Genomic DNA, 20,660 nt, shown 5'->3' with positions numbered 1-20,660 from the left:
GAAGGAACACTTTTATTATTAGATATTGTGCTTTTACCTTTTTTCCCCAGTACATTTATTACTGTTAATAAAGCAATTATTGCACTCACGCTAGAAAGAAGCAACCAACTGCGTGCAGATAGTGTACATACTGCAATCACCTTAAATCCACAGCTGAAGCAGATCAGTTGATAACTGTTGTTGAAATTAGGCCTGGTACTGAGAGGGAGTAGGCTGGGACTAGTAATGGAGTAATGGGAACAGTAATGGAGCAGCAATCCCTCTGACCAAGACCAAGTACAAAGGTTCTACTGAAGAAGTAGGAGGTTAGCTATGAATATGTTTGGGTCCTGTTTGTTGTATTAATGCATCTCCACCAATAAGGGAGTGGGAGGTAACCTATGAAAATGATCGGTTTCTGTTTGTTGTTATTAATGCATCTCCCCACTGAGGAAGTGGGAGGTTATCTCTTGGCGCCTCATTCTGTCATTCATCCTGGACATAGGGGCTGACCCACTCCCTACCGTCAACTACCCCTTTTGTTATATTGTGTGGAGCAGGAGTGTGGAGACATTTTCTCTTCTTGGGAGTGTAGAACTGATGTTCCATTCATCTCTGAGCTGGAAGTGAATTGCAGAGTGGTACGTAGCGAAGGAAGAGGATTGTTAAGCAAAGGCAGTGGAGGTCAGGACAAGGGTGTCCCACTCTAGAAATCTTAAGGACTCCATGAAAATGTGCTCTGGGCCCCAAAAGTTATAGTTATGCCTCTGTTTGTAATCAACAACTCCCTCTGAGCTGGGCTGTGGGACCCATCCAAACATGTGCTGTCAATAACACCTGTCACATCTGGATGCTCCAGGTAGCGATGTCTAGAGATTGTATGAGACAGGCTATGAGCATATGAGAACAGTGAGATTCCTTCCATTCTGTCACAGGAAGGGAATCTATAAATGTTTAGGTGAAGATCCTTACTAAAAATTAATGTTACAGAAGTTTACAGATCAGATATCATAACTATATATAATAAGTTATATATGTTGTCAAGGAAACCTAGCAAATTGATGCATTAAAAGCATATAAGTCCCAGCCTAAAGTGAGCCTTCAATTTGAAGCACTTCAGACACCACTATATGTTTATGTTTAAGTCTGTCTAAGTTCCTACAGACTTAATTAAAAATAATATATTTTGCCAAGTAAAAAACTGAAAAAAATCATGTTCGTTGTTTGTCTATATAGTGTAATTACAGTTCTCAGTGTAACACTGATTCAGTGAAAGAAGTAAAGATAGATTTGTGTTATACCGCTTAGGTTACAGCATCTAAAAAACTAACAAAATCCAGTTCTTCGCAACTAATATACCTGAAATAACTAAAGTATTTATACTGCCAATACACTTGATAAAAGCTAATATGTTTTATGCTTCTCTATACTGAATAATTATAGAATGGTAGATGTGAAGGAGCCGTACAGAGAAGCGCTCAAATTCATAGGCTGGAGAGAGTGACTTGTAGTCTCCTAGTTAACAGCAATTATGTGCACAAATATGTGGCTTCAAACATGACCAGTGACGTCACTGCACATTTTAGCTTTAAATGCATATAAATTATACACTCCCCATCCCCCAATAATATTACTGTAAAAAAAACAACAAGAAAATACTATGGCATATATGTATCCTCCACATTGAATCTTACTGCACGTTTTAGTGATATTTTTAACTGTACTTCCTGAAAAGATCAGTATACAGTATATATACTTAAATATCAGAAATCAGTAATTTTTGCAAAGGGAAATGTTATTTTAATTACAGTGTCTATTTAAGCTATAAATGTTATTTTCATGGTTCTGGAACCTATTAATAATGTATTTCTGAGAGACATGCAACAATAGAACAAAAATCCAAACCACGTGGCCTCAGTAAAGTAGAAAACGGAAAATCTTTTTCATTACAATATGCTGGATTGATGCATATAAGACAAATTTTGTAGTAGAAAACTGCTAAATGTGTACAGAATAATAATATTATTGGCAAATGGTGTTAGCAGACTAGTGATAGGCAGCCAGACATGCTTCAGGGGCAGCATGATGCGGCTCTAACCTTCAAAAGGGTCGCAAGTTACCTTTCATGTCAGTAATAAGTTAAAACAATACACTTAACCAAAGAAAGAGAGACCTTTGTTTGTTAACATATCAGCATGCATTTAAAACAAGTGTTACAGGATATAACAAAGAAATCATACAATATAGCCGGAAGGAGATGGGCAGTGCCGTAACTAGACATTTTAGTGCCCTGGGCGAGACAGGGCACCGGCGCCCCCCATCTAAGTGGGAGTGGCATTTGACAAGTGGGTGTGGACAACCTAATGTGTGGGTGTGGCTAGCACTTTACTGAAAGATCGCCTTAATAAGAATAAAATGAAAGCCACAGAATATCCACCAGTGTTTTGCTGCTCCGCATTAGTATGCGCTGCTGTGACATAAACGCAGGCGCTGACATCAGCAATGCGCTTTATGTTCATTAAATCCATTTCTAGCTAGAGAGTCTGTGACAGATGCTGCAAATCTTCCCTGGCTTTTTAATTCCATTCAGTAACACTAAAATATATAGGTTGGCCCCATCCATCTTATTCTGCCCTTGCAGCTCTCCCAGGGCCACTGCGATGTTATGGTAAATGCTTTGCAATAATCATTCATTGAAGCAGCATTATTATCCATCCTCACATGGCTCTTACTATGGTAATAAGACTATACCGGTATTCCCTGCAATCTAGGAGCTTGGTGCTGCTTGGTGCTGCTTGGTGCTGCTGCTTCCGCAGTGGAACGCACATGCGTTCCACTGTGGAACTTAAGGGCAGCAGCACCAAGCTCTTGCAAATTAATGCTAATCTTTCTCTCTCTTCAGCCCTTAAGTTCCGCTTAAGGGCTGAAGGTATGGAGGCAGGTAGCGGGCGGCTGCTTCGCCCCCTTGGCCTTGCGCCCTGGGCGATGGCACCGCCCGCACCACCCTCGTTACGGCTCTGGAGATGGGGGCCAAAGCTCAAGGCTCAGAGGGCCACATGCAGGCCTATGGCCGGCTGTTGCCCATCACTGTAGTAGACAATGACATCTTTCTGCATGCAAAATATATTTTTTTTAACAAAATTCTGAAGAAATATTGTGTCAGAAAGCTTGTTATACCTATCATCTTAGCCAGGAAGAACAAAACACTTATTTACAATTTGTTTTATTTTCTACTAAACAATTGTACACGGCTAACATGATATCACACTCTATGGGGGGAATTCATGAGAACACGCAGCCCGAGCACTATTATCATAAGTATGGCAATTTTAACGCAGATTTTTGCTCGCGGCTCACAGAGCTGCAAGCAGATATCAGCGCTGAAATTACTGTACTAATGGTAATAATGCACATCTATTACCGTAGTAACTGTAATAGTGCGCAGGCCGAGTTGTAGGTCAATTGAATTCCCCCCTATGTGTGTTGTTTTGAAAGCCCTGACATGCTGAGATTACAATAACATAGAATCCAACCCCTTCTCCCAATGTAATATTGTCCAGGTTAGGCTAAGAAAGTTAAAAAAAGGAGATGGCAGCCTGCAGTAATATGCCAGCCAGGTGACATGTAGAGACCTTTTATTCAGAATTTGTATTTACTGTATAATGAGGTTTGTAGACTACACTTCGGCAGATGCCTTAGATACCACACTCACTTGTGTGCAATATGTTATACAATGCACACTTCAAAAAAGTGGTATTTGCCAAAAAAGGAGGATTACCCTCAATATAATGTCACCGCTGTTATAATTTACTATTATACTTTTTACATTTGCAATTCCCAACAAAATCCTTTGTTAGAGGGGATGATTTTTAAGTTACAATTTCCTGTATATTTGGGTGCAATACAAAAACAAAAGTTATTTCTTTGCATGCTATGTACATACAATAAGTGATTGGGTATTTGCATATTGCTATACCAAAACTACTGCAAAACTAATCGTTGTCAAACACAATGGAGAGTCACAATATTAGTTACTGTAGAAAGACAAAGCTAAGTAAATATTTCATGGATTTATAAACCTCATCAGTTGTAGCACAAAGATGGAAACATTGTTTGGTTACTGGCTAATCTAAAGAGCAAAACTAAACTAGCAAATCAGTTCAGACCATACAAACTAAGTCATTAATGCTGATCTCTCTTTAATCATCAAAGAATATAAACAATTTTAAATGTACCTGTCTCCTGTCAATTCCATAATATTAGTCGCCTGTGTAGAGAATACGATGAATGAAAATCTCATTCTTGGACTGAAAAAAACAATAACAAAAACAAATAATGACAACAATGTAATTTCTTTCCACTCGGGTTATTATATTTATTTACTACATATTTTGCATATTTTGAGCAGCTTCCAGGAAATAGTCACAAAATGACATAAATAAGTATGCTATATTGCAGGTATGATGTCCTTTTTGTACCTCAGACTAGATATCTATATTATTTACAAGTTTGATTTTCTAGGACTGAATTGAGTTAAGACATTTATTGAAAAAAATGAAATTTGAGGATAACTAATTTGTAGATTAGCAAAACACTTGCAGTTTGAAAACATGAGGCTGTACAGAAATAATCTTGTCCTAATAAACAGCATAATGTATAGCCCACAGGTAACTTTCCTTCAGACATTGATGTGTAACAATAAGCCTTATTTCCATATGATATTTCATTATGTGCCAAATGATCTAGATACATTTTTACATTGGGAAAGCCTGCAAATTGGAATACTACAGATTAATGAGGACAATGGTTGGAATTGCATTTGAACACAGGATGCCCAATTGTTCTCCCTCAAATCAAGGTTAAATTTCATATAAACTGCCAAAAGACAGTAACTTGGACCATGTGCTACTGACATTTACAGTATTAGATAACCCTATGGGGGTAAGAGTTCCAATGGAATACCTGTATTGAAATTACCGCATCCCTTGGTCTTGTTGTATGCACTTTATTGTATAGTATACACATTTCTGTAGTGAATGGAAAGCTGGAAAAACCTGAACAGCGTTGTTCTAATGCACTAAGGAAGAAGCAACAACTTACCTGTCTATTACCATCACACTGCATATAACTGACGTGGCAACATAATGTATAAAGTATATTACATGATTTCCTATATAGATTACTGAGATATAGGTAGCAGACAAGAATGATTAAACAGTTCTTATTTGCTGCTAGGAAATATTAAACACAGAACAATAAGAAATACTGAAGAAATCACATGCATACTATGTATTCTAAAAATATGCTATTTGGATGTACATAAGCAGAGAAAAGAAGAAAGTTTGGAATTAAAGTAAAATCACGCTTACTCCGTAAGCTGGATAGCCGTTAATGATATTTCAAGTAAAAATGTTAAAGCATTGCTCAGTTCCCCGACATCTTCAATGTTTAATGTGATTTGAGTTGTCTTGTCCATAATTTGTATTCAGATGCACAATATTAAGATGCATGAACAAGCACAATTCAAAGCTTTAGACAGCAAGAGTGACTGGAACACCAACTGCCGAGTATGCTGAACGCTACTGTGTAGACCCAGTTTTCATTCTGATTTTAACAGTCTTAGTCTAACTCGATAACATACAATGTTTCTGGAAGGCTGGTCACCCTTTAAAACTTGCATACAGCCAGGCATCTGGATAAATGAAGCATAGATTAAGCAAGTCTGACTGCATTTGGCATGCTTCAAAAATAGCCATACAAGATAATTATCAGTTACACAATACTAGAATTTATCAAGACTGATTGCACTTGGCAGCCACTGCAATGAATTCTGCACGGCACAATGACCCATACTTCTCAAAAAACATTTTTAATTGAATATATTGTATATATGCAGTGTTATATATATATATATATATATATATATATATATGTAGGGCATTTTGTAATGTGTGGGACAGTGAGGTGATATTAATCATGTGTCTTCCTGTATAGTACACTATATTATTACTTCATTTCTTTAATTTATTTGCTTACGAGCTTTTCTACTTAAAACTAGTTATGTGGAAAACCTTACATTACATTCTGATTTTTTTTCTCTGCATTTGTTTGGCAATTAGGGAAATGAAGATGAAAAATGAAAAGCAGATTGTGCCCAGAGATGTGATTTAATCATCATAAGCACACCACCAGTAATTAATTAATCAGGCACAAAATGAGTACTCAGTATAAGTCCTGTAAAATTTTCATTGTTGCACATATTACTTTTATTGAGTTTTATTGCCAGTGATTACACTGATGTGTAATGAAAATAAATATATATATATATATATATATATATATATATATATATATTTATATATATATATATATATATATATATATATATATATATATATATATATATATAAAGCAAAATAGATATACAATGGCACTAATTACCACAGCGTAAATACAACTGAATAGATAACTGGTGTAAATAATATGTAAAAAGTCCAGTTTTTAAAGAATCAGTCCCGAAACAACACTTAGCTCAGTTGAGAGCGGCAGCCTCAGAAAACTTGTGACCAGATGGTTAGTCCGGATGACGATAGTAACTGCAACAGAAAAACAAGTAGGGCGCCCCAATGTGTGATATCATATATATATATTGGGAATAGGTAATAAACTGCGTACCGTAAAGATGTAATCAAAAAGTAATTGGTCACATGGAGGTTCCGCTTCAGAGGTAATCCCTCTCAATCTCCATCAGATATGACGACAATGCAGAAAAAACAGAACAAAGACTAACAAAGTGTAGTATTGTTATATACTAAACTGCACCAAATCTGAAGGTAATCCTCCACCAGGAGAAAAAGTGCTAAATCTGGTGGTAAACCCAAAGAAGTGAAGTTATATAGCACACAGGTGCAGGGTGCATCTCTAAATATATATTGTCTGCGTACCAGATTGTCAGAAGGCCGCAGGCTTTCTCAGATCATGAGTGACATACTCATATCAAAACCAGGCGATTTCTCTGTCACAACCTCATCCAATGGCGGTAATACTTTTTGATTACATCTTTACGGTACGCAGTTTATTACCTATTCCCAATATATATATGATATCACACATTGGGGCGCCCTACTTGTTTTTCTGTTGCAATATATATATATATATAATCATCATCATCAGTTATTTATATAGTGCTACTAATTTCGCAGCGCTGTACAGAGAACTCATTTGGTCCCTGCTCCATTGGAGCTTACAGTCTAAATTCCTTAACATACACACGCACACACACAAACATAGGCAGAGAGAGACAGGGACTAGGGTCAATTTTGTTAGCAGCCAATTAACCTACTAGTATGTTTTTGGAGTGTGGGAGGAAACCGGAGCACCCGGAGGAAACCCACACAAACTCGGGGAGAACATACAAACTCCACACAGATAAGGCCATTAGCACCACAAGAACTTTGGAGCTAGCAGTCCTAACTTTAAGGACAATCCACCTAAGGGTGAACAGCTGCTGGAATTGAAGATACAGTTCTCCCATTGTTACACTGAAGCAGAAGAGAAAAAAAAATATATCTATATACACATTATATATATATATATATATATATATATATATATAATATATATATATATATATACACATACAAACATATATACACAAGTACCACATCACAGGAAAGGCACTCATGTATGTAGATATTTCTCCAGCCTGGGTGCAGAAACTCCAAAAAGCATAGATGTATCAAATAGTATAATTAGGAGGCATCACAAGACTTTTCAAAATTATAAATTCTTTAATCCATTAAAGAAGTCACTACTTATTTTATGGATTAAAGAATTTAGAATTTGGAAAAGTCCTGTGAGTGCCTCCTAACTATAGATATTATATACACACACACACACATATATATATCTATAATATAAATGTCTAGTGGCGTGTGTTAGTCTGTCTGTGTGTGTGTGGAAAAAATAAAACCAAGCTGCAGCGCCACCTGCTGGGCGGAGTTATACACTGACCTACTAAATTCTTAGTGTGTGTGGAAAAAAAAATTCAGAAAGGGCTGAAATTTGGTATACTAAGATGTTTTTAATTTGTTAATTTAATTTGTTAATTGTAAAAAGTGTTTATAAAGATTTAAAAAAAATATATATATATTTCTTGAAGGAGAAGTGACAGTTGGGAGTGGTTGGTGGTTGCCGGGGGTGACAGTGGGGAGTGGTTGGTGGTTGAGGCCTGGGCTATGGCCCAAATGCATGACCAGAACCTTTTTAACACCTTAAGTAGCTTGATTTGACTAGAATGCATGAGTATCATGCATGGGTTAACTTGTATATATATATATATATATATATATATATATATATATATATATATATATATATATACACACATCTATATATACATATCCATATATACATATATACATCTATATATACATATATATATTCATATACACATATATATATATATATAAACCTACCCATCTATCTATCTACCTAACAATCTATCTCTATCTACCTATCCATCTATCTCTATCTATCCATCCATCTATCTAATTCTGGTTTTGTTTCATCCAAAACTTTCTTCCTATCCTCTGTCCTGCCCCTGCTCAGTATAATTTTGAACATATGTTGCATATATGATATATTGAGTTAAAGAAAGAGAAGAATAACAAAGAGATACAGTAAAACAGAATCAGAGACATGTACCCACATCACAAAAACACAATGTTGATTACATAATGCAATAGGAATGTAGTTTACTGATTGTTAGTTACACATAGGGTCGCATAAGGATTTGTTAACGAAGGCTTTTCGTGAGGCAGGAAACTAGGAAGGATGTATTGTTTGCCTTTTAATTTGATTAATGAGTTTTTATGACATCAAAACAATATTTCTGTATTTGTATCAGGCTGAAAAAGAAAAATGTAAAAAAAGAGCTGAATAGACTGAAATATTAGCTGATATAGCTGAACGTGACACAACCACAAGATACTTTACAATGTGCAGATATAAACTATATAACTTAAAATAAACATGACAGCAACTAGATATATTTGTCTGAAGCATAAGTGCTAAGAGGATCAAATTACATTACTTGTCTCTTATTGATATCCAGTCATGAACATGGAGGCTTGTAATAATAAATAATGTTTGAAATATTTGCTATAATCCGACCAGCAGAGGATAAAGTGTTGGTGAACAGTAAAAAGAATTCTAATTTCAGAGCAGTTAAACTTTAGTTGCTGTATAGAATGCTTAACAAACAGTTTTTAGAATGCACGCCAGGCCAAACATCAAACTAAACTACCTTTTTTGCTTTTTGCTTACAGACACTTAAGTATATTGTAACATGTAATAATTGAACTTTGAGGAGGAAATTTATCAAGCTGCTGTTTGTGAAACTTCCAGTTCACAGTGGGTTTTTAACGGCTGTGATAACTGTGAGAACTGATATAAAACCGCTGAAAATTCACCTTTTTTCTAAAGTGCCAAAGCGCAACATTTCAAATCACCATCCCAAATTTTAGCCATGATAATAATACAAAGATGAATCAAGCAACATTTTTGCAAAACACCAGAAAATCAGTGGAATAAACGCCTGAAAGAAAGAGGTGGGTCTGTTCGGAGTGACTGCTTAAACAGCATACAGTCTTACCATTCATAACATAAGAGGAGTCACCATTAACTAACGAATTAATGGGCAAGCATTATTTGTTGATTAAGCAGACAAAAAGTATTTACATTAAAAATTAATGTATAATGAAATTAAGGGGGCAATATTATTTTATAGTGAAATGAAGGTGGTAATATTTTTTAATGCAAATAAAGGGACAATATTATTTGGCAGGGGCAACACTTATTATTTCAAGATGAAGGCAACCATTTATACTGCACAAGAGTCAGCAAGTACTTGCATCCATGTGGCAGTGTAAAAAAATGTTCCTCTTTTCTGGCAATTTTGACCAAACAAAAGGCAGGTTTGACTAAACCGCCTCCACTTTAGGTGTTTTAAAATCACCACACATCTCCGGCTATTTAAATTTGGACACTCTAAACCGTTAGATAATACAAAACAATCACAACTTGATAGATTTCCCCCTGATTGTCCTACATAACCTTTCCAATGTAAACAAATATATATATTTCCTATTTCCCATAACACAGTTACAATTACGATTCCAAACATAAACAGTGAACAAACGATTGCAAAAGTTGTGGCAATAGAACAATTCACTTTACCTCCCAAATCTTTCTGTAAGCGTCGCCACAAAGTTATAGATCTCTAGCCAATTATTTGCCACACTCCCCGACCTTAAATAAAAGAATGAAAACATGCAAATTAGATAAAAATTTTGCTTTAAAAATGTTCTATTAAGGTCTATCTTTATACATACAAAGTACAGATAATATATTTTAGAACAGATAATCTATTTTTTTATTTGCATTCAATGTATTTAAAAAAATATAGTCATTTTATAACAAATGAGAGAATATAAAGTTGACTAGTTTATGCGCCATTCTGCCCATATCTTGCTTTATTCACTACTTTCTTTGCCACATAAAGGAACTAGTTTGGATAATTTTGCAATGTATATAAATATTGTCACTTCACCGAGATTGTACAGTTACATAATGAAATGTGGTGTATAGCAAGGTTTGGATGGGATACATGGTCACTTTCTATTATGGAGGTAAGATAATGATGCAAAAGAATAGTCAATGATGGTCCAGATCGCATACTGATGGTGGGGAGAAACCTAGTACTCACATTCGATTTACATTGTCTTCATTTGTTAGGTGCATTTTTAATAGCTCCTTAATAATTAAGAATCACTTGATCTATTGTCTGCTTTCCTAGTTCTGTCTAGCGCTACATTTACATATTGTTTGGAATCTGCCTGGCTGGCAACGGGTGGAAAAGGCTTTTGTGAGCCTGGACTGAGGTGCAGCTAACCTTACCTGGAGTAAAGAGTACTTTATTTTGATATATCTATATATCTAATCAGCACTGACCCGGTTCTAACATATTGTGACACTTTTTATTCAGTTGGTTTACTTTGGTTTTTACTCATCATAAAATTCAAGCAATGGGGGAAGGTAATCATAGGCAAACTGGGGGGGGGGGGTCCTATTGCCTGAAACCCCCCTTCAAGCCTGGGGCACTGTATAATTGAGGTGGCTGGACCCTGCCCATGCTTCACACGGCTCTGCTTGAAACGGGAGAGCTGCGTGCATCTAACAGTAGTCCATGCAGCACTGCCCATGTATATTATGGGGATAGGAAGAGTTGGAGAGCTGCCAGAAGCACTGTCTAATATTATAGCCACACCCCCATGCATGCTGGTCACACCCACTGGCGCGGCATTATTATGATAACCTGGCTCGCGTGTCTGTTCCAATAAAAATTGCCAAACTTGTCACAAGCTCAACAGTTTCACATTACACAAGACATAACACAATAAAAACAAACAATGTGGAAATTTTCCAGAAATACATGAAACAGGAATAGAGAGTTTAGAATGTGATTTATAGAAATGCAATATCTATCTCCGATAACAATTGATATGATGTTGTATTATCTTACATTCCAATACTAAATAATTGCTATTAGCATTTTGTGGTAGTGTACTATAACATAAATAAGTACATTCTGGGTCTGTGTGGGCTGTAGAGATGAGTTATTTCCTAAAAAGTGGTGCCCCACATTTGTGGCTTAAAATCTTCTGTGGGTTAAAAACTCCATTTCTTAACCTAACGGTCATGTCATGTGACACACTGAGAGTCGCTGGCTACAATTCCTGAATAGCAGATTCAAGATACAGTGGAGTTTGATGAATGCTGGCCAGAGACACATACTTATTCACATCTGTATATAGCTGTTACTATTGAAACCACGATAGCAGAACAGAATGAAATAACAACGGCGGCTTTGTATCCAAGGAAATGGTAATTGTTAGCAGTTAGAAAATTGATTAATTTCAGAATGTATTCCTGTCTCCTGTCAATTGAAAGGCCATAAGGAACAGCAATAACAACAAGAGGGACAACCATGAAAAAATACATGAAAAACCCATTGAAAACACATTACAACACATCACTAAAACACATCTAAAGCACACGTTAGTTTACATGTGCTTTTGAACATTTTCCGAGTGCAAGGCAGTGACTGATCCCTCAGGCTAAGTACACACTGGCAACTGCAGTGTGGTTTTTTATTGCAAGTTGAAATGCAAGTAGAAATGCATATAAACCGTACTGCATTTATTATGCCTTTTATTTTGTATTCAAACAGTGTTTTTTAAAACATGCATACATGTGGAAACACATACATAAAGGCTTCTTATCTGCATCTCATTGAGTTAACAATGTGCTCCCATTGAGAGTAATGTAAGCATACATTCCTACTTCATACATGCCCACTTCTAAGATTTCTCCCCCGGGAGATCCAGGGGAGAAGTCATGTGACATGGGGCAGGAGGAGGGTGTGGTGACATTTCACGTCACCATAGCTTAATGACGGGATTAAGCCCCCTCTCCCCCCCTCCCTATTCACTGCCGTTAATTTCACCAAATTTCGGGAGTTTTGCCTACTCTCCCGAAATTCGGGAGCCACCCGGGAATTCCGGGAGAGTAGGCAGGTATGACCTACTTTTTGGACTTCCCTTCTGGGAGATCCCTGAGTAGAAGTTCAATGGGCCAGTGCATTATTTGCACTATCACTACCCCACCCCCAACTGCACTGGAAGACTCAGTTATCTGTATTTTATCAATTTATTTAAAGATTAGTTACATTTTGTGTACTTTTTTCAACTTTGTAAGAGCAATAAAAGCCATTATTTGACATAAATATATGTCAAACGCTGTGTAGTACTGATGTGAGTGTTTATACTATAATTAAATAAGTTTCCCATCCTTTCTCTCACTCTTCATATGACTGTCATTTTAGGAGGGAGGTAATCTTACAAAGTAACTTGCTCTGCAGAAATGCACCGTGTGGACGGTTGATTTATTTACTGGGGCAGAGCTATTGATGTCACAGTAACTCAAATGACTGCATTTTCAGCTTTTTGTCCTGTACCTGATCCCATTAGGACACTGTACTAAAGATGCTGGAGGAGCTTCAGCTGTCTGTAATGGATTTAGGAGGTAATTCTTAATTTTTTTAAAAGAGCTGCAGTGGAACATCAGTGTTGTAAAACTGAGCAATGTATTTTACCTTTATGATATATATGAAACATACAATTATGGGGTTTATTAGTCCTATAATTACACAAAGGGTGTCCGTCCTTCTTTTTTAGTTTGTCAGATACACCCAGAGACGGAACTAGCAAACTGTGAGCCTCGGTGCAGGGAGATGAGGAACAGGGAACCGGGGCCCCCAACTCTCTGCATCTGCCATGCATTGGGCCCTATTATCTCCATGGGCCCCGTTGCACTGCACCCGCTGCACCAATGGTAGTTCCGCCACTGGATACACACTATATCAGTTTCTATCAGTTTTTTAAAGTAAAAATGTTCTTCCTTCTTAGAGTTGGCATGTATGTGCTCTGCTTACATGCCCATCTCCAACCAAGCCTAATCTGCAGATGCCAGTGGGGTTTCAAACGTACAACATGGATTTTTTTTTTCAGATCAAAATTCAGTAGATCCCAAACAAAATTTAACTGGATAAAATGGTCATTTGGGGGACAGGGTGTGAAAGGGTTACGGCTTTTCCATCCTCCCTGTTCTTCTAGTCCTCCTCACCCCTCCCTTTACTCCCATGTGATGATGTCAACGCGGGGTGTTGGTTTGCCAACGGTGCATGCACCATCTACACCATGTATGTACCAGCCAGATGCAAAGACGTCATCACACCTGGCCCACGCACAGTGCAGAGCATGCAGGGAGGGCAGGTGGACTTTAGAAGCCAAGGCTATCCTCCATAGCGTTATCTGTCCTCTGGGACAGTTGACAGAGCAGCAAGTATAGTTTACCTCTCCACACTTCCCTCTCCCTTCTCCCCAATGACAATGGGGACACTAAGGACACCTTAGGAATCATATGGATGACACTATGGAATGGACTATGGAGATTATACATGAAGAGCATATAGAACAGATGGGACACTACATATGGGAATACACCATTTATATAGGGATGGTGTGTACATTGCATAATATGGGTACAGTAAAGGTCTGCAAATATAGGAGACACTGGTTTCATATGGGAGACACTGGCTGCATATGGGAAACAGTGACTGCATATTTGTAATCTTCATATGTGTAAAACATATGGTTTATTATACAATATGGAGATGTGTTATGTGAGATACATATAAAGATTATAATATGGGTGTTTGTGTGATATATGTACTTTGCATGGAGTAGTTTGTGCTATATATATGGTTGCATTTGAGGAGTAATATTGGAGTATACAGTTGCATATGTGGAGCAATCTAGGAATATATGATTGCATATGTATGTAATACATTAAGTCCCACATATAGTATGTCTGCTGAACTATGTATATGAATAGTAAATAGCAATACATACGATAAATACAAAGTTAATGTACATCAGAAAAGAAATCTGTGGTCACTTTAAGTTTCATAATTATTATGAACATATGTTTTGTCGTTACTGAAAGGTTTCCCAAAACAGCATCCACGATATTCCGGATTGTTGTGATATATAGTATTTTGGATCATGCATAGTAACAGGAATTAATTTGGTACACAGTTTCCATAGGAATCATGGATTATACCTTGATATGAGTAGTCCATGGACATTAAATATTATTATTACTATTATTAATATTTATTTATAGGGCATGAGGTTGATAAGGCTCTGTAAAGAGTGCAAACAACAAGACAGTACATGGTATAACAGTACAAAATAGTAAACAAATAACACTACAACTCACAACACAACTGCTGACAGCCTGGAAAGAAAAAATATACGTAATGAGAACAAGAGGGAAGAAGGTTCTGCTCTTTAGAGCTTACAATCTAAAGGGAAAGGGGCAGACAAATGATTGACACATGGGTAAGCCATGGGGATCTGAGGACAAGAAGCAAAAGAGGGAGAGAAGGCGGATGAAAGAGGGTGAGGTATACTACATGGTGAAACGGTTAATGGAGGACTGGTAGGCTTTTCTAAACAGGTGGGTTTTAAATGACTGTTTGAAGTTATACAAGCTAGGGGATAGTCTGATAGAATGAGGGAGATCATTACAGTGGATGGGCAGCATGGGGGAAATCTTGGATAAGGGAGTGATATGTGTTTACCAGAGTGGAAAAAAGGCGACAGTCATTGGCCGACTGCAGAGAGCGGCAGGGAGTAAATATGGAGATGAGGTTGGAGATGTAGGGAGCAGTGGAGTTGGGCAGAGCCTTGTACGTAAGAGTGAGGAGCTTGAAAAGGATTCTGTAGGGGAAGGGAAGTCAGTGTAAGGCTTGGCAGAGAGGGAAGACAGATGTGGAGTGGCGACAGAGGAAGATAAGTCCAGCTGCAGCATTAAGTATAGATTGAAGAGGAGCGAGATGGGAGCAGGGGAGGCCAATAAGGAGAATGTTGCAGTAGTCGAGATGGGAAATGATCAGTAAGGGGATAAGCGCTTTGGTGGCATCCTAGAAGAGGAAGTCATACCGGCGCTCTTTGCAGAGCTGGAAGCAACAGGATTGGGCAAGAGTTTGAATGTGAAGGGAGAAGTAGAGGGAGGATTCAATTATGACACCTAGACAGCAGAGTTGGGCAACAGAGAAGATAGTGGTGTTGTCAACAGTGAAAGAAGGGATAGAGGGAAGATAATGAGTTCAGTTTTGGCCATGTAAAGTTTGGGAAAGCATAAGCACATCCAGGAGGAGTTGGCAGAGAGGCAACTGGACACCCAAGACAGAAGGTGTACAAAAAAAAAGAGCAGAGGGCCAAGGACAGAACCCTGAGGGACACCTATGAGAAGGATGGATGGGGGGAGGAGGAACCAGTGGTAGAAAAAGAGAAGGAACTGTTGTAGAGGTAGGATGTGAACCACAAAAGGACGGTGTCAGAAAGGCCAATGGTGTGAAGGGTATGGAGAAGTGGGTGATCTATTGTGGCATAGGCCGCAGAGAGATCTAGGAGGATAAGCAGGGAGAAGTGGTCCCTGGATTTGGCCAAGAGAAGATCGTTGGTGACTTTGGTCAAGGTAGTTTCTGTTGAATGGAAGAGGCGGAAGACAGATTGGAGAGGATCAAGGAGGCAGTTTTCAGAAAGGTAGCTCCTGAGACGGTTGAAGAGAAGCTTCTCAAGTATTTGGAGGCAAAGTGGAGATGAGAAATAGGGCGGTAGTTAGAGAGTGAGGTGGGGTCAAGATTGGTTTTTTTTAAGAATGGTTGAGACAGGGGCATGTTTAAAGGATGAGAGGAAGATGCCAGTGAAGAGGGACAGACTGAAAAGGTAAGAAAGGTGGGAGCAGGCACTGGGGGAGAGGGAGCAGAGGAGGTGAGAGGGGATGAGATCCAGAGGGCAGGTTGAGGGAGGAGAGGATAATATAAGAGAAGGATAGGTCACATGGGTGACTTTCTGACCTGGTATTCTGTAGGAATTATATGCTCAGTCAGCAAAACATTAAAGCGAATGGGTAGCAATATTCTCCTGTCACTGTGCATAAAACACTACATGTAGTGTAATTCCAACTTGCCTGTGTGACCATGCCCATATTACACTAGTTCAGAGGAATTAAGCGCCAAAAATGATAAATGCTGAAATATTCTTGTGTCAGCCTTATCAGCCTTTACATTTTTATTATTTAATATGTTAATAGGTTAGAATGTTTTGAAAAATGAAGTTTATTACAAATTTTAAGATCTGACATTATACCACAGATGAAAATCATTTCTATTTATTCAGTCCCATCATTTGGTATTATTTATCTGTGGAAAACTAGGCCCAGAATGATAATATTATATATAGTCACATCAGAGCAGACTGTTGGCCACAATCCAGTTTACAGTGCATAGCACAAACCACATGCACACTGTGCATAGATCAGATTACTTTTATCAGTAAAAGCATACTTAATATTTTACAAACCAAGAAGGACATCCACGCACATATGCATTTATTGGCTGCAGTAGCAGACCATTTTGTATAGTAAACTTATAGAGGCCAGTGTAGCAGCAATATAACAGTGAAATGTGTGAGTGCAGTGCATGTGTCAGTAATATTAAGGTAATGTATTCCACAAAGAAAATGTCTTAACTCCTTCACTACCTTTAATATCATCCTTAAGTAAGCCCCTCAACCTAACCTCTAGTGTCTATTACCTTTTCTAAACCATCAATCTATTTTATTCCTGTCCCAAAACCTAACATCCTTTTACCCTGTCATTCCTGCCTTGCACTTTTACCAACATTTCACAGCTTGCCTCTACAGCCTTTCACCTCATACCATTCCCTTTCCTGTTTTCCCTTCACTGGCTTACACACTAAAGGCAAAACTTTGCTACTTATAAAATATAGATGAAACATGACAGATACTATAATCTGGTGATATTAAACGTTGATAAAATATCACTCAGATCAGATTATTTAAATACTACAAAAGACTGCATATGGAGGTTAGCATCAGTCATACTCAGTCCAGCTGAATGATGCAGGATGGCGTGACTATGGTGGCTAAATGCCTGTTCAATGTCAAAACATCTGCCTGACCTCTTATGCACTCTCGGGAGTAGTGGAAATCTGATCAACACACACTCACAATGAGATCAGCATAGCACAGGGAGGAAGCTCCAACTCTGCTAACAATGTCCGTGCACCACTCCTGCTTGGCAACCACAGCCAGATAGCGGCTATATTCTGCCTCCCCCAGGCCCCTGCAACTCACTTGTCCAGCACGAAGTAGAGATCGAAGGCTCCTTGGCAGGACGGCTCGTCAGCCACAGCAGGGAGAGACATACAAGACAGCAGCCCAGCCAGCATCATCCAGAGCCCAGAGAAAAGTCCAGTCCTGCAGCACTTCATTTTTTCTTATGTATGTGCACACTGGGGTGGGGATCTTTTTCTATTATGAAGAGCAATACAAAAACAGCTTTAATAACAGTCCCGTGAATCTATTTTATGGAGTACAGTATATCCCTTTGTTACAACTCTATTCCACATGTCTTATCTTTGCACTCACATTCTTTCATTACTTACATTTTATTGCTCAGTATTTCAAACTGCCTAATTACTAACATACTGATCATTGTAGTTTTTCTTTAATTCTCTATTGCTTAATATAGGTATATATCCGCCCTCTTCATTATTTCTTTCTGTCTGTCCTATCTATATTTCATTCTCTTGTACTGTACCCTTTTCTTTATCCTCTTGTGTGTCCCTGGCAAATCTCTTCAGATCATAACACTGCTCTCTCGTGTTGCAGATCCGCTCTCATTCGTTCCTTTCAATCCACTCCAAGTTGCACAAGTTTGGCTTAGGTGTCAGTAGTTTGTGGTTTTCCCTTGTTCTTTTCAGTCGGTGACTCCTCGGGCAGTAATCTTGTTTTTCACCCTTATATAGAAGAGGGACGGCTACAAGAAATCTGTTTCTAGCCTCCGGTTTGCTTAAAAGATGTGTGATATGACTGAGCATGTGTGTTTGGCTGGAAGGGGTGGAGAGTACTATGTCATCATAGTGCCAGTATTATTACTAACAGAGAAAAGTTTAGTTTGCTCTAAGTTCTGTTAAACTGTTCATCGACAAAACTAAACTGAGACCTCTCTTGTAGACCTGGGAGGAGTTAAAATACTGCTCGTGGGCTCTGTACCATCAAAATACAGATTAGGTAAAAGATGGAACTCCGGAATAAGTCAGTTTACTACAGCTTGAGTAGTGAAGTTAAATTAATTTAGATAAACTCAAGTTAAGTTCTTTAGTGAAAGTTGTTGTGTTTTCTCTGCATGTATAGTGCATTCTGTTCTGCTACACAGATTTGTTCTCTGGAATATGTGGAACAACTGTTACACATATTATATTGCATATATATTGTATTGTGTGTATGTGTGTCTATATATATATATATATATATATATATATACACACACATAATATATTTATGTATATTTTTGTATATCATAGTTGAATATTCTAGTTATCCATTCTACCTGCCCCAATGCATGTTGGAATGGGGCTCTGAGCACCTTACCAATCCATTCCGGGTGCTGGAATGAGTCTGCCAGTACCTTAACTATCCATTCCGCCTGCCAGAATATAGCTAAGAGGACCATAACCATCCATTCCTGGTGCCGGAATGGGGCTTTGAGCACCTTACCCATCCATTCTGGGTGCTGGAATGGGTGTGCCAGTACCTTAGCCATCCATTCCGGCTGCTGAAATGGGTCTCAGAGTTCCATACCTATCCAGGCCAGGTGCCGGAATGGGGCTCTGAGCACCTTACCCATCCATTCTGGGTGCTGGAATGAGTCTGCCAGTACCTAAGCTATCCATTTCGCCTGCCAGAATGGGTCTCAGAGTTCCATAGCTATCCAGGCCAGGTGCCGGAATGGGTCTTTGAGTACCACAGCTATTCATCCTGGGTCCTGGAATGGGGTTCTGAGTACCTTACCCATCCATTCTGGCTGCCAGAATGGAGTTCTGAGTACATTAATTATTCATTCCGGCCCCCGGAATGGATGATTGATATAAGAAAAACCTTATTCTGATACCCAGAATGGATCGCTAAGATACTCAGACATCTATTTTGGCACCTGGAATCATTGGCAGATCCAGGGGGCGGGGGGGGGGGGGGGGGGGGGGGGCGATCGGGGCGATCGCCCCCCCTACCAGGGGCTTGCTGCCAACAGCTGCACACTGTGCAGGTCCGTTCAGCAGTGACAGTGTCCTGCCCGGCTGCTCTGATCGTGTTTTAAACACAATCAGAGCAGCGGGACAGCACACTTTCACTGCTGAACGGACCTGCACATACTGTGCACCCGCCGGCAGCCTTAGAACACAGAAAGGGGGCGGGACCTAAATCCCCCCCCCCCCCCCCCTAAAATCGCCCGGGGTAGGACAAATGTCTGGGTCCGCCCCTGCCTGGAATGCATGGCTAAGGTACTTAGACATCCATTCCGACACCTGGAACAAATGGTTAAGGTACTCAGAGCCCCATTCTGGCTGCCGGAATAGATGGGTAATGCACTCAGCGCTCCATTCCAACATACATTCAGGCAGGCAGAACGGATAACTAGAACATATAGCTTTGATATACAGAAATATATATATATAAACATATGTGTATATATATATATATATGTGTATCATCATCATCATCATCAGTTATTTATATAGCGCCAACATATTCCGTAGCGCTTTACAATTGGGGACAAACGTAATAAACTAATAAACAAACTGGGTAAAACAGACAAAGAGGTGAGAAGGCCCTGCTCGCAAGCTTACAATCTATGGGACAATGGGAGATTGACACATGAGGTTAAGTATACATTTTGCATCTTGGCCCAGCCAGACTGCAAAGGTAGGGTGATTCATAAGCTAAATGATCCTGTCACACAATAATGTTGGTCCGGGGGTAGTTGTCTTGTGTGAAATTGTGTAACAGGCTAAAGGTAGTGAGGTTAAGATGGTGGTTGAGGAATATTATACGCTTGTCTGAATAGGTAGGTTTTCAGAGAACGCTTGAAAGTTTGTAGAACAGAGGAGAGTCTTATTGTGCGAGGGA

The 20,660-nt window shown here is 38.7% G+C and overlaps 1 protein-coding gene across 1 annotated transcript in view; it reads right to left on the bottom strand.

Moving 5' to 3' along the window:
* The window catches only part of ANTXR2 (ANTXR cell adhesion molecule 2), a 153,340-nt gene extending 134,746 nt beyond the window's left edge, over positions 1-18,594 (bottom strand). The window contains exons 1-4 of the mRNA XM_075204559.1: positions 18,295-18,594; positions 17,829-18,005; positions 10,219-10,290; positions 4,215-4,286 (exon numbers count right to left, since the gene is read on the bottom strand). Coding sequence (XP_075060660.1) covers positions 4,215-4,286; positions 10,219-10,290; positions 17,829-17,965 — 281 coding nt within the window. The 5' untranslated portion in view covers positions 17,966-18,005; positions 18,295-18,594. The remainder of the gene's footprint in view (positions 1-4,214; positions 4,287-10,218; positions 10,291-17,828; positions 18,006-18,294) is intronic.
* Between the last annotated feature and the right edge of the window lie 2,066 nt (positions 18,595-20,660).

The sequence above is a fragment of the Mixophyes fleayi genome, chromosome 1 (genome assembly GCF_038048845.1).
Source record: "Mixophyes fleayi isolate aMixFle1 chromosome 1, aMixFle1.hap1, whole genome shotgun sequence".
Taxonomy (NCBI): domain Eukaryota; kingdom Metazoa; phylum Chordata; class Amphibia; order Anura; family Limnodynastidae; genus Mixophyes; species Mixophyes fleayi.
Note: the sequence above shows the minus strand (reverse complement) of the source record. Positions and strands in the feature narration are given on the sequence as shown.